Source organism: Telopea speciosissima, chromosome 1, assembly GCF_018873765.1.
Source record: "Telopea speciosissima isolate NSW1024214 ecotype Mountain lineage chromosome 1, Tspe_v1, whole genome shotgun sequence".
NCBI lineage: Eukaryota > Viridiplantae > Streptophyta > Magnoliopsida > Proteales > Proteaceae > Telopea > Telopea speciosissima.
This window is the reverse complement of record NC_057916.1, coordinates 78,788,004-78,800,286: the sequence shown is the minus strand read 5'-3', so window position 1 is coordinate 78,800,286 and position 12,283 is coordinate 78,788,004. Positions and strand designations below refer to the sequence as shown.

The following is a 12,283-nucleotide window of genomic DNA, read 5'->3' as shown; positions in this document are numbered from 1 at the left end:
ATATCAGATGGGATTCCTGCTGGCACAAGATGGCTATTTATATTGGTTCAAACTAACAATTAAAAGTTCCCCTTGGTGATGGTCCCTTCACTGAATCAAAATCCATTTCAAGAAGTAAAAGAATATGTTTCAAGAGCTTCCAATCTTTCCATTAAAAAATAAAGAGCTTGGCAATCAAAGTTTTAAAAAAAACATGGAAGTAAAATTCAAGGTGAACATCTGCTATGAGTTCAAAGTGTAGGATATCATTGTGGTTTCAAACAATATGTAAATAATTGGTTGATTCTAAAAAGAATGTCTTGTACAAAATACAAATACCAAGTGTATTATCCACATACCACAGTCAGAATTTTAAATAATCCTGAAGGTCAAGAAATGGAAATAACAGCAACCATAAGCTGTAAGAGATCTCAATTCTCAACCACACGCACACGTTCTACATGGAAATTTTCCACTAAAATACCCAGATCTGTCATATGACCCTACAAATCACCAACAGATCAGGCTCGAGAAGATCTCTCTTGCTATGGTCTATTTCTGTACATGAGCATCTTTTAACAAGAAGCAAAAGGTATGTTCTGCTTCCTGCAAAAAGTCCAATTGAATCCTTTTTCTTCCTTGTTTTCTTTTATCTCCTTGTTTCTGTTTCTTCTGGTGTAGTACTTTCCGAGTTTCTGGGTACAGATTCTTGACGGCCTTGGTTACTTCCATTCCCCACTGAACGAATGCTGTCAGGTAGCTGCCATTGATCACTCATGATCTCTGGACCATCCATGGAGTGAAGGACTGTGCCAAACATTGGTGCTCTTGCATGTTTTGTTCCAATAGAGTCTTTTAATGGGACACGGCAAACTGGACAGGTTGATTGCTTTTGTAGCCACACATCAATGCAGGAGAGGTGAAAATTGTGGCCACATTTTGGCATGATTCGCAGAATCTCATTTTCTTGGTATTCTCCTAAACATATTGAACATCTGTAGGAGCCAAACATACAATGACTGTCATATACGCTAGAAAGGAAATGTAGTAAAGAAAATTAAATTAAAGCCCAGGAATCCAATATGTTATACCTCCAACTATATCTCCATGAAGAATAATGATTAACATGGTTTTGGAAGTTTATTTATTAAGTTCTCTCATAGACAAACTTGCATGTGTAGTACTTCACTTGCACTTGGAGTAGGTATTTTTATCTTCTTTTCTTTCCTTTTTTTTTTTTTGGTGGGGAGGGGGAGAGGGGGAAGGAGATGACAAGCCGAAATCAGGGGCTGCAACTTTATTACTCTTTTCATCTTCAAATATTATTAAAATGGTCTAACATGTATCATAACTCATTCATCATGCTGCTTGAGAAATGATCAACATGTAATACGAACATTTCCAGCCCAGTGCCATGGTCAGGGAGAGAAAGAGAGAGATGTGGGCAACTATACTTACTGTGCATCTTCAACCGAACGGAAAGCCTCGCCGTTGAACTTCATTGTAGGAATTGCTGCAACTACAACTGGTTCGAGGCCATTTATCCTATGGTCCGACTGTCACCAAATTTCAAAATATTACAATCTCAGACCTCAAAACATAAACAATTTTCAATAGGAGAAAGAAGGACCACCGATGTGATTTAGTAATCCAGTGAACACCAAGGGAAACAAGAATGTAACTCATTTTTATGCAATAACACAATAATGATTTCTTCTCTGTAAAGTAGTCAATGCTAAAACTCATAAACTGACACTAATAAGGAAGCCATCCTGGAAGTTGGTGCCATTCCCATGCTTACTACAAGCTTGGAGATGATTAGTAATGAAATTTAGCTCTTCAGTTCCCATTTAGCAAGTGTATGCATTTTGAGCTGATAAGTTAGTATTTACATGTCCAACTCCCAGAGGCCAATGCTTGTTCAAAGAAATATCATTGTCCAAGGTATTATGAGGCAGTTCTTTTTTTCGGAACGGAAAGAAACTTCACAATCAAACATACACCATTGAATTGGAAGCAGGTTCATTCTAGCTTCATTTATGTTTAAAACATTCAGAAGATAGGAGCAGTTTTTGTTGCAATTCCACTACTCTAGCAATCTTGGATCCAAGGGTGTCTAGTAACACTATTGTAACCTGGGTAAGGACATAAAGGTTGGTCTAAAAAAACAAATTCAATACATTTATCTGTGAACTGGATAACATCCAATATCAATGGGATTTCGACAAGACATATAAAGGGTTTTCAGCAAAAATTCCCACAAATATCACCATGTTAAGCATTACACCAGATACTGATACGGCTTGGGTTGTCAGTTATCTCAAGCAAGTCAATACCATGGAAGCATTCATAGGTTTTGTTTTTCACGTTAGCAACCAAGACAATTTAACTCTGACCAACACTGAAAAGTTCCACTCAAGGATAAGATCCTAGAGAGGAGCTAAGCCTCAACTAGCTCAAGTTCCTACAGAATCTGAAAGAAGAGAATAAGATTGCCCGGAGTTCCAATTGGATCCTACTAACAAACACATGATATGCGGAAGACAACACTCCACCGCAAGACCTACCAAGGCAAATCGCACAGAATCCCTCGAGCACAACTGAGCAGAGTACACAAAATCACTCTAAAATACGAAATTAACATCCAAAAAGGAGAATACCCGGATCGGAGACCAACACTAAAATCGTAAAGTAAGCAAAATCCAAGTTGCAGAATCCAACACACCTGCTCAATATCAGTAATGGAGCCCAGCTCGAACGCTGGTCTGGACTCGACTGCCCGGATTCTTCCACAGATTAGTCTGGTGCATACAAACACAATAAACGTCGCGCTCATCCCAAACCCGATCACAGTAGTGATCAAATTCATACCTGAACCCAACATCCCAAAGCCTAACGCACTTCCAACGAACCAAACAAAGAAGATTGAAGAAGGACGAAAACACTCGCAATAACAACAACACATTCAAGATTCTTCGACGAATCGAAATTGTTCGAATCAAGGATTGAAGAACAATAGCTAGAACAAGTAACCCATCAAGAATCCAAGTCGCTTTGAATGGACTCAAAGTTTTAAAACTCAGGGAGGGACCAGGAATGTAAGGTGTGGTTGGTTGGTTAAGAAGGTTTCAGAATCCTTTTCCCGTAATGGAAATGATGAGAGAACTAGTTTCCTTGATCTTGAAATCGCATTTAAGGGGATTTACGATCAGGGGGACCCGCCAATTTGGATTTTAGTAAATAGTTGACGCCTGGAAGGAGATGCAGACTTGTGAACCTGTCAGTTAATTGGCGCCAATGACACCCACGAAAGAAACGAAAAGATAAAGGGCGAGAAGGAGTTTAAGAGATTTTCTTTTCAAAATATATGTTCTTAACCCCTTTTTTTATTAATAATTTCATGCACAGTTGCTGCAATCGATTCTTTTAGATGGAAATAATGAGAGTCAAAATGATGAAAACTCACTGTTTCCACCTTTACACGGCGTGCACGAAAACCTCTACCTACTTTTAATCAGAGAAATGTTCTTAACTTTGCTTCTTCTAGATAAGACATGAATTCAGTTACAGCTTCATCTTCAAAAGCAGAATACTTGAGACTTTGACAAAGTTAAATGTTCTCTAAGTTCTATCCTTGTCTGAGATTCCATTTTCGATTTTCTAATTTATTAAGTTTTTTAATTATGGGAAAAAAGATACCACCTGGTCATGCAGTGCATGCTGCCTTTGTGCCCAAACACAGCAAAGCACGGGTTGCGATGGTCATTTTTTATGCCCCTACGTCTGGGTGTAGACGCGTGGTGTGTTGTGAAACCAGATGACATTCTCTTTTTCATTTATTATTTTTTTTCACGTAATCCCACGATAAAGAGAGAATCTCTTGATCCACAATATTTGATCTCTTTTTTAAGATTTGACCTTCTGGTGGATTGAAAAAGATTTGTTTTGGATATTTAACTATAAAGGTCCGGGAATCAATGATGACATTTACTTCTATGAGTCCAGTCAAAGTGATAAATCACCTTTAATGACAACGAAAACTTTTCTTTATTTTTGAAGGGAGGGAGGAGTTCATCCAATGTCAAATGCAATTTTACACCAATAGAAGAGGAAGGAGACTAATCTTCTAATATGGGTGAGCATTTAATGAGGAGATCGAATGTGAGACCAAGAATATGCACGTAGTTGGAAAATCGGATTTTGACTATGGTGACTCATTCGAGTCGAGTCAAAATTTTGAAAATCTGATCAAGAGTCGTATAGACTAAGCCAAGATAAAAAATGATGAGACTGGGTCATAAATGATCCAAATCAAATAAGACTCGTTATTTTTTACCCGAGTCATGACAAAATCTACGAGTTTAGTCGTTTTTAAAAGAATTATAAAACTAGTTCACTTAGAAACAAAATTAACTAAATAATAAATCCATAATCTAAAACAATAAGAAAGCCTAAACTCCTTGATTCTCTTCGCTTGTTCAATGGTATAAACTCAAAATGCATTGATATGTGATTACTTGATTATTTGTTTTCCTCATATTTTTCTGTATTTTTATTATTTTTTACTAATTTATATAGATTTATTGCATTATAAATTAAAAAACGTGACTCGTCTTGACCGGGTTTGACAAGACCGAGTCACCAGATTTTTTTAGAAGGCAAGTCGAGTCAGAAAACCTGGTTTTCCAACAATGCATTGGAGTGATGTTCTTCTTTTTTCCTTTTTTAAATAGATACTTATGACAATTTTTTGTCAAGTTTTTGTGTTCTCTACCTTCTATTCTCTTTTTTTTTTTCTCTTCTAAGTTTTTTTAGGGGAAAGTTTTTATACACAGCTGTGTAAGCCGTGTATGTGCTAGGGTGGGAGTTTCAAGGCATTAATTAATCGGTGGGGTTTTATGATTTTTCCAACCCTTTGTGAGAGGGGACACAATCGTGCATGCTTACACGGCCATGTATGAAACCTTTCCTCTTTTTTATTAGGAAAAATCATGTTTTAACTAAGGTTGGTTAGAACAAGATTGTAATTTTAATTTTTTGTAATTATCAAAAAAATTTACTTATTTACTTTTTGGGGACAATATATTTTTTTTTCAATAAAAATAAATTTGTCATATCACATAAAAATTGCACTAAATGTTGCATTAAATGACTCTCAACGACATTTTTTTTGTAAATAATAATTTTCAACCTTTTGAAAACTTTTTTTACATCTGTATTAAATAAAGGGGAAATTAAAAACCCGCAAGGGAGGTTTGTTCAGAAAATTAGAATTTTTTTTTTCTTTTGGTGAAAACTAGGAACCACATACGAAATTTGACTATTCAAGTTGTAAAGACGTTTTCTTTTATGAGCCTAGTCAAAGTGATAAATCATCTTTGATGACGGAAAAATATCCTCCGCAACTCCAACTCCTCTCCAACCATTTATTTAAGAACGAGGAGGACTTGAACTTGCATCTCCATGTGTTGGCAGGTGTTTGACCTTCTAGTGAATTGAAAAAGTATTTCGAATATTAAACTATCGAGGGATGGGAGTCAATGATGACATTTACTTCTATGAGCCCAATCAAAATGATAAATCACCTTCAATTATTGGGTGAAGAAAACTATTCTTATTTGTTTTAAGGGAGAGGGTTTCATCTAATGTCAAAATGCCATTTTGCACCAATAGAAGAGGAGGGAAACCAATCTTCTATTAGGGGTGGACATTTAATGAAGAGAGAGGGTGTGGGATCAAGACTATGCACATTGGAGTAGTCCCCTTCCTTTTCCTTCTTTTAGATAGATACTTATTAGAATTTTTTGTCATGTTCTTGTGTTCTTCTACAATTTATTCTCTTTTTTTTTTGGCTTCTAATTTGTTAAAGAAAAATTCTTATTGTAACTTGTAAATTGTAACCAAGGTTTTTACCCAAAAAAAAAAAGGTTGTAACTAAGGTTTTTTGTTTTTGGTTGAACTTGTAACTAAGGTTGATTACAAAAAGATTGTAATTTTACGTTTTTGTCTTTTTGGAAATTTTTTTTTTTTTTTTCAATAATGATAAATTTATCACTTCACATAAAAATTACATTAAATGATTTTCAACAACTTTTTTTTTGTAATTTTCAACTCTTTGAAAATAAAATTTTACATCTATATTAAATAAAGAGAAATTAATATTCCAAAAGAGAGGCTTGATGAGAAAACTAGGAACCATTTTGGTAATACAGAATTTGACCATTCGAGTAGTGAATTGAGAACTTATCCAACACATCTACTGCTCGCAATAATTGTGTTGAACAGTTGTGATGTTCCATTGGAAGAAGACAGGTTCAATCTGAAACCTATGGGTCTTTTTGGTATCATATTTTATTTTATTTATGATCTATTTAAAAATATATAAAAAAAACATTAACAAAAAGCTTTATTATTAAAAAACGAAAATCGTTTAATAACTATTAGACATAATAGAGCATAGAATGAAAAATCGTTTGGAAAGTAGTTATGCCTCAGCCTCATAAACAATTTTTAGTAGTAGGTGAAGAAATTCCCCCATTACCCATCTTCTTTTCCACACCTCCCCTGACCATCACCTCTCACCCCTACCGTTACCAACATCCACCGCAACCCCTGCTTTTCCAAACCTCCCATGCCCATCACTTCAACTTTGATTTGTTTCCCCCAACCTCTGCATTAGTTTGGTCACCAGAGCAACATTACCCAAACAATCAGTTGTTCAACAGCCTTGAAGTTTATCCCCATCAATACTCAAAGAGAAAGGATCAAAATCCTGAAACAGAAACATATTATACTACAAAAAATTTCAATACTTCACCTGAAATTAATTGAACTTAGTGATTTAATCCTTAAACACCATTACTTCAAAATTCCAATTGAGAGGGGGAAAAAATTTCATTCTACAAGAAGAATCTGAAAAAAAAGTTGAAACGAGTTAAATCTCAAAATGACAAAAACAGAGCTGCCAACATGACTTATGTATTTGATTAAAAACTTGAAATGGGTATCTTAAAAATTAGAAGAAAAAAGGTACCCATTCATCAGGGTTAGCAGTGACGACGTCCATGTGACAACTGACGAAGGACAAGATCTTACCTGGAACGGTACACAGGATGCTTCGTACCTCTAATTCCAGCATCAGATTTCCTTCCCAGCCGCCCCTAACTCAAAGGAGATCGACTATGGCTGTCTTCATTTTCCCTGGCTCAAAGGAGATCGACAGGATGGGGGTGGAGGGAATGGGGTAGGGTCAAGGACGCACTTTTCTAAAATCAAAAGCAAATGTCTATTTTCCATGGTAGACTCTTTAATCTATTTTGATTTTCGGGTTTCGTTTATTGTAAATAAATTCAAGTTTCAAAAATGATACCAAACGCATGAAATTTTGAAAAATTGTTAGAAAATAAAAATGAAAAATGATCCCAAAAAGACCCTAAGTATGTTTCTCAAAGAAGCTTAGAAAAACACTTAATGTTTCAATATTTTTTGCCAATTAATGTTAATTTTAAGGTTGCTTCTTTCTCTAATCAAAGTGGTGAACTGAGAAATTATAACCTGTCAAATTTTCGAAAAATTTTTAAATCAAAGGTAAGAAAAAGAATTCCCGAATAATTTGAAGGTATTTCATTAAAAATATATATTTAAAAATGATTTACCATTATGCCATTTTCAAGAGTTTCACTATCTTGGATGTTTTTCAATCAGATGTGAAAAGGCATAATTTTATCTCAGTGTAAGAATAAGTGTGTAAGGAGACAGTCCTTCACACACAATCAAGAGAAAATCCTTTGACGGATGGTGTCCATAAGATATCATGGATAGTGGGGGTATTATCGACTTTGTACAATAGAAGACAAAGCATTTATGATCCGAAATAGATATACTTTTCCTTCACCCCGAGCTGGATCTCACGAAACCGGATTTGATTAGTGTTAACGCTGTGATTGTTTACTTCTTGTGTATCTTTTAGGTATTGTTCCCTCCTAAGCGAATTTTAAGAATTTTTGGAGATCAATTGGGATATTTTATGACCAAAGATGAGTGAGATTAATCAACTGTTGCTTTTAAATTACTTATCCCAAAAAAAAAAAAAACTGTTGCTTTTAAATTGAGAATTGATTATGAATATGCCCCGCATTGATGTATGATACATTTGGATGAAAATAATATTAATGACTTCACCATAAGACTGTTGAATGATGAACATTTACATTTCACATGTTAACTGATTGGAAAAGGTAGTTTTCCTTCAATACACCGCGAAAGATCACCACCCCATTAATGAGCATAAAAACCTCTCCCCACCCCCTAAATTTACAAATTGTCCAACGTACCCGATCAAAAGCCTCGATCAATGAAAAACTCAGGTCGAACGCTAACTAGTACTGTGCCTTGATGTGTACCTGAACCCAGAAACAGCCAAACGCAAAAAGACCGGCACACCACCCTGAAAAGGCAAAAAGGATCAGAAGTGCGCTGTTGTATCGGGGCACAGGTACACGCTACACCCAGCAACCGTTTAGCATTTCTTATCCCAAAAAGTAAATAGCTTTCCATCAAAATGCAAGTAAAACATCCACCAGTCCCTGTAGAGAATCAGTCTACCTACTGGAACTGCAACTTTCCCATCATCACATCATCACATCCCAAAGTTGTTCAAGGTCCAACTGTTGATGAACATAGCTGGGAGCCAGAGGTGTGTTTTCATTGATGAACCGGTATTGAGATCCTCATCAATGTTCTTCAGAACCCACCACACCACTGGTCTCATAATGTTCAACACCGTGGTCAGAATCCCAGAATCTGCTACACTTGAACACGCTTTTCAAATCATATACTTTTGGTAAATGATACGTGTCAATCAAAATAACGATGTCTAGCCAACTACTTGCAACGTTCTTCATTTAGGGTACATCAATGATATTGAAAAATAATGACCATAAAAGGAACTTGTTGGAATTTCATGGAAATCCAGCATGGATCAATTGATCGATCGATTGGGCTAGGCAGATTTCAATCTAAATCATCTGTTTCTACTGGACCAATTCCGATTCTTAGAACTGTGCCATAAATATAATTCTAACAGGAATTTACATTTGTAGTCAATACAATCAGTAGGGAAAATGAAATCCCCTCCCTGCAAAATTGAAGAGCATGGATCACTGGCCTGCCAATTAGGGTACATCAAATGATACAAGTTTACTAAGTAACAGATGGCTCAATTCACAAAGGGGAAAATAAGTTGAATACTAATGACGGGTAGAAGTACAAAGCACTGAACCTGTTTTAACAGAATCACTACTAAGAAATGGTAAGCAGAGAATAAGCAGAGAAGATTCATGGTTTCCATATCTTCATCGTGCATTCTTCACTGTATGTAACAACGGCATTCCGGTGAGGATGATGAGAGACACCGATCACATCCTTTTCATGTACCTGTAATAAACAGACAAAAAACATAATGCAATCACTAGATTTATGCTCAAAAGCAATAGATCAATTTGCAGATCTCGGGTGCGTACAACAAAAAGCCAAGCCCCATGCATTCAAGATGCATGCACACAGACGAGTAGTGGTGTACAAAGCACTTGATATTTATGGATTATATAGACAATGGTTTCACGTTAAACTTTCTCTTCCCCTCCCCCCCCCCCCCCAAAAAAAAAACCCTAGCATGAATAGATATTAAAAACAAGGGAAAATTACGTCTATCACCCCTGGGATTTCAACTATTTTATAAACCTCCCTTGTATTTTGAAAGATTCTTACAAATGTACCCCCCACCGTTAGATAAGAACAGTTAAATGATGATGTCATCACCCAAATATTAACTAAATGCCCATAATACCCTTAATGAAGGTGTTTTTCCATATTTACCCCCATTTGTTTAAAATACTACTCAATTATTTTTATTTTTTTTTCCAATTTTACACTTAAAATAAACTTAATGGGACCCACCACATCATCGTCCCACCACATCATCGTCCCTTCTCCTCCTCTGCAACCCCACTGTCCCCACCACCTGCTGCAACCCAACCCCACCCCACCCACCGCTACCCCCTTTCTGCAACCCAACCCCACCACGTCCCACCCTCAGTTCGGCCAAGACCTCCCCCGGGGAAGAAAGCACCCTCTTCTTTTCTTCTTCTTCTATTCTTCTTACCCTACTTCTTCTCCTCCTCTTCTTCATTTTCTTCATTTTTTTTTATTTTTGAAACCCACTACCTATCGTTTGTAACCTACAACCCAGCCCTTTCGTTTCTGAAACCCCAAAAGAAATCGTATTACCCTAGAACCCACTCACCGAAACCCACTTCCTCCCATTTTATCCCCATTACCCTGAAATCCATTCTCTATTAACCCATTACCATAAGCCTCCATCTCTTCTTCTCCATTTTCCACCGGACCCCTTTGACCTACATCCTCATCTACCCTAACATGAAACCCATTTCCCCCACTTTCCATTTCTCTTATTCCTTCCATCAATCAAACCCCTCACCGTCATTCATTTGATTTTTTATTCTCCATTTTCTTTTCTCCCATTTTTTTTTATTTCTTTTCTCCCAACCGACATCCACCTCCATCTACCCAAAGCAAAACCACTTTCCTTCTTTCTTCTCTACCAAAGCAGTGCCTCTTTGAAATCTTGATAATGAGTTCTACAGACATTGCTAGGAATCTGAAGAGCTCGTGGTTGAAGCTGAGACCCTGAAGCTAAGAACCGGTGGCTGCTGCAACTCCCATACGCCCTTCCTGTGAAACCGAGTGACCGTTTGAAGATTTTGGAGTGAAGCTTTTGCAAGTACCAGTGCTGATCGAAGTTGATACAACCCCTGCATCACCTCCACTTCCAATCACACCTGCCGAAGTTGGATAGATCCTGTCAACGCTGCCGGCGATTTCTTCACTTGAACTCTATTTATTTATTTCATTTTATTTATCTAGACTTATTTGATCTGTAATAAACCCACATCCCATTTGAGCATAGGTTATCTTGCGTCTCTGATCCCGAGATAGAAGATGTTTCAGATCAGCGCAGGAACTCTTGCATTTCGGATTGTTCGGTAGAGATACATTTGGATTCTGGAGTTTCGGAGATTAAAGTGCATTTGGCTATTAAAGTGAAGGCTTGCAGGATTTGTCATCTGAGCTTGGACTCTGCTAATCAGGAATCTGGTATTCCTATCTAATTGGGTTGTTCGTGCAAGGAACAGAGGGAGGGGGAGACGGGAGGGTGGACGTGGTGGGTTGGGTTGCAAAAGGGGAGTAGTGGCAGGTGGGGTTAGGTTGCAGCAGGTGGTGAAGCCAGCGGGGTTGCAGAAGAAGGGATGGTGATGTGGTGGGTCTTATTATGTTTATTTTAAGGATAAAATTGGAAGAAAAAAAATTGAGTAATTAGGTTAATTATAATCTATTTGAGGTACCTCAAACACAATAAGTGAAACATTGGGTACTTAAATTACAATTTGTTAAAAGATTAGATATCCTATGTGTCATTTACCCAATAACAAATAAGAAAGGATAAAATTGTCTTTTAGAAATAAAACTAAGAGAGTTAGTACTCAGGGGTAAAAACGTAATTTTTGAAACCCCAGGGGTGGTAGATGTAATTGTTTGAAAACAGAGGGGTGGTAGACGTAGTTTTCCCTAAAAACAATGAAAAGAAACAATGGATTTCACCATTCTAATGAGATTTCTTTCTCTTGGGAAATCCATGAATTCATGTAGCCAGTCTAACCTCAAGAAGCTAAATGGAGCATCCGGGGTAATCTGAAGAAGCTTGTTGTTAACAAGAATTGACCATCAGATTAGATGCAGACTGCGTGTGAGGAGTACAAAGTATATGCAAGAAATGGAAGAAAAAATAAAAATACCAAAACCACTTCAAATTTATCTCCAGGTGTGACATAAGGTAAGCAGCTCCATACTCCAGGTACAATAACTTATCCTCCCCCTCCCCCTCCGCCTCCCTCCCCACCAAACTCCTCCACCTCCTAGCCAACTGCTACCACCTGTCACTGCCTCCCCAGCTCCTTCATTCCCTCCACCATCATTCACTCCACCAACCCTCCTCCCTCGCCTGGCACCACCATCTCCCCTGCTCCCACCCACATTGAGCCACAATCCTGGGCCTCTATCGTCTCGCAGCCTACACCTTCTTCGAGCTCTGGTCTCACGCTTCACTACGTCCAGCCTTCTTCATCTGAAGATGGCTCCCCTTTTGCCCTCTGTCCAAATAACCTCCTGTCCCCTGAAATCGAAAAATGGCAGTCCTACCTTGTTGGACACTTCCTAGGTTCTCGTC

General features: G+C 37.4%; 2 protein-coding genes across 2 annotated transcripts in view; both read right to left on the bottom strand.

Annotated features, from left to right (window-relative positions):
- Positions 1–258: 258 nt before the first annotated feature.
- LOC122644002 (RING-H2 finger protein ATL7-like) lies at positions 259–3,094 on the bottom strand. Its single transcript, XM_043837593.1, has 3 exons — positions 2,705–3,094; positions 1,438–1,535; positions 259–974 (listed from the first exon to the last, which is right to left on the bottom strand). The coding sequence occupies exons 1-3, from the start codon at positions 2,942–2,944 to the stop codon at positions 629–631; spliced, it is 684 nt and encodes a 227-aa protein (XP_043693528.1). The 5' UTR covers positions 2,945–3,094; the 3' UTR covers positions 259–628.
- Positions 3,095–9,097: 6,003 nt separating this feature from the next.
- The window catches only part of LOC122657813 (suppressor of mec-8 and unc-52 protein homolog 1-like), a 42,746-nt gene continuing 39,560 nt past the window's right edge, over positions 9,098–12,283 (bottom strand). The window contains exon 16 of the mRNA XM_043852608.1: positions 9,098–9,414. Within this exon, the coding sequence (XP_043708543.1) occupies positions 9,316–9,414 (99 nt within the window). The 3' untranslated portion in view covers positions 9,098–9,315. The remainder of the gene's footprint in view (positions 9,415–12,283) is intronic.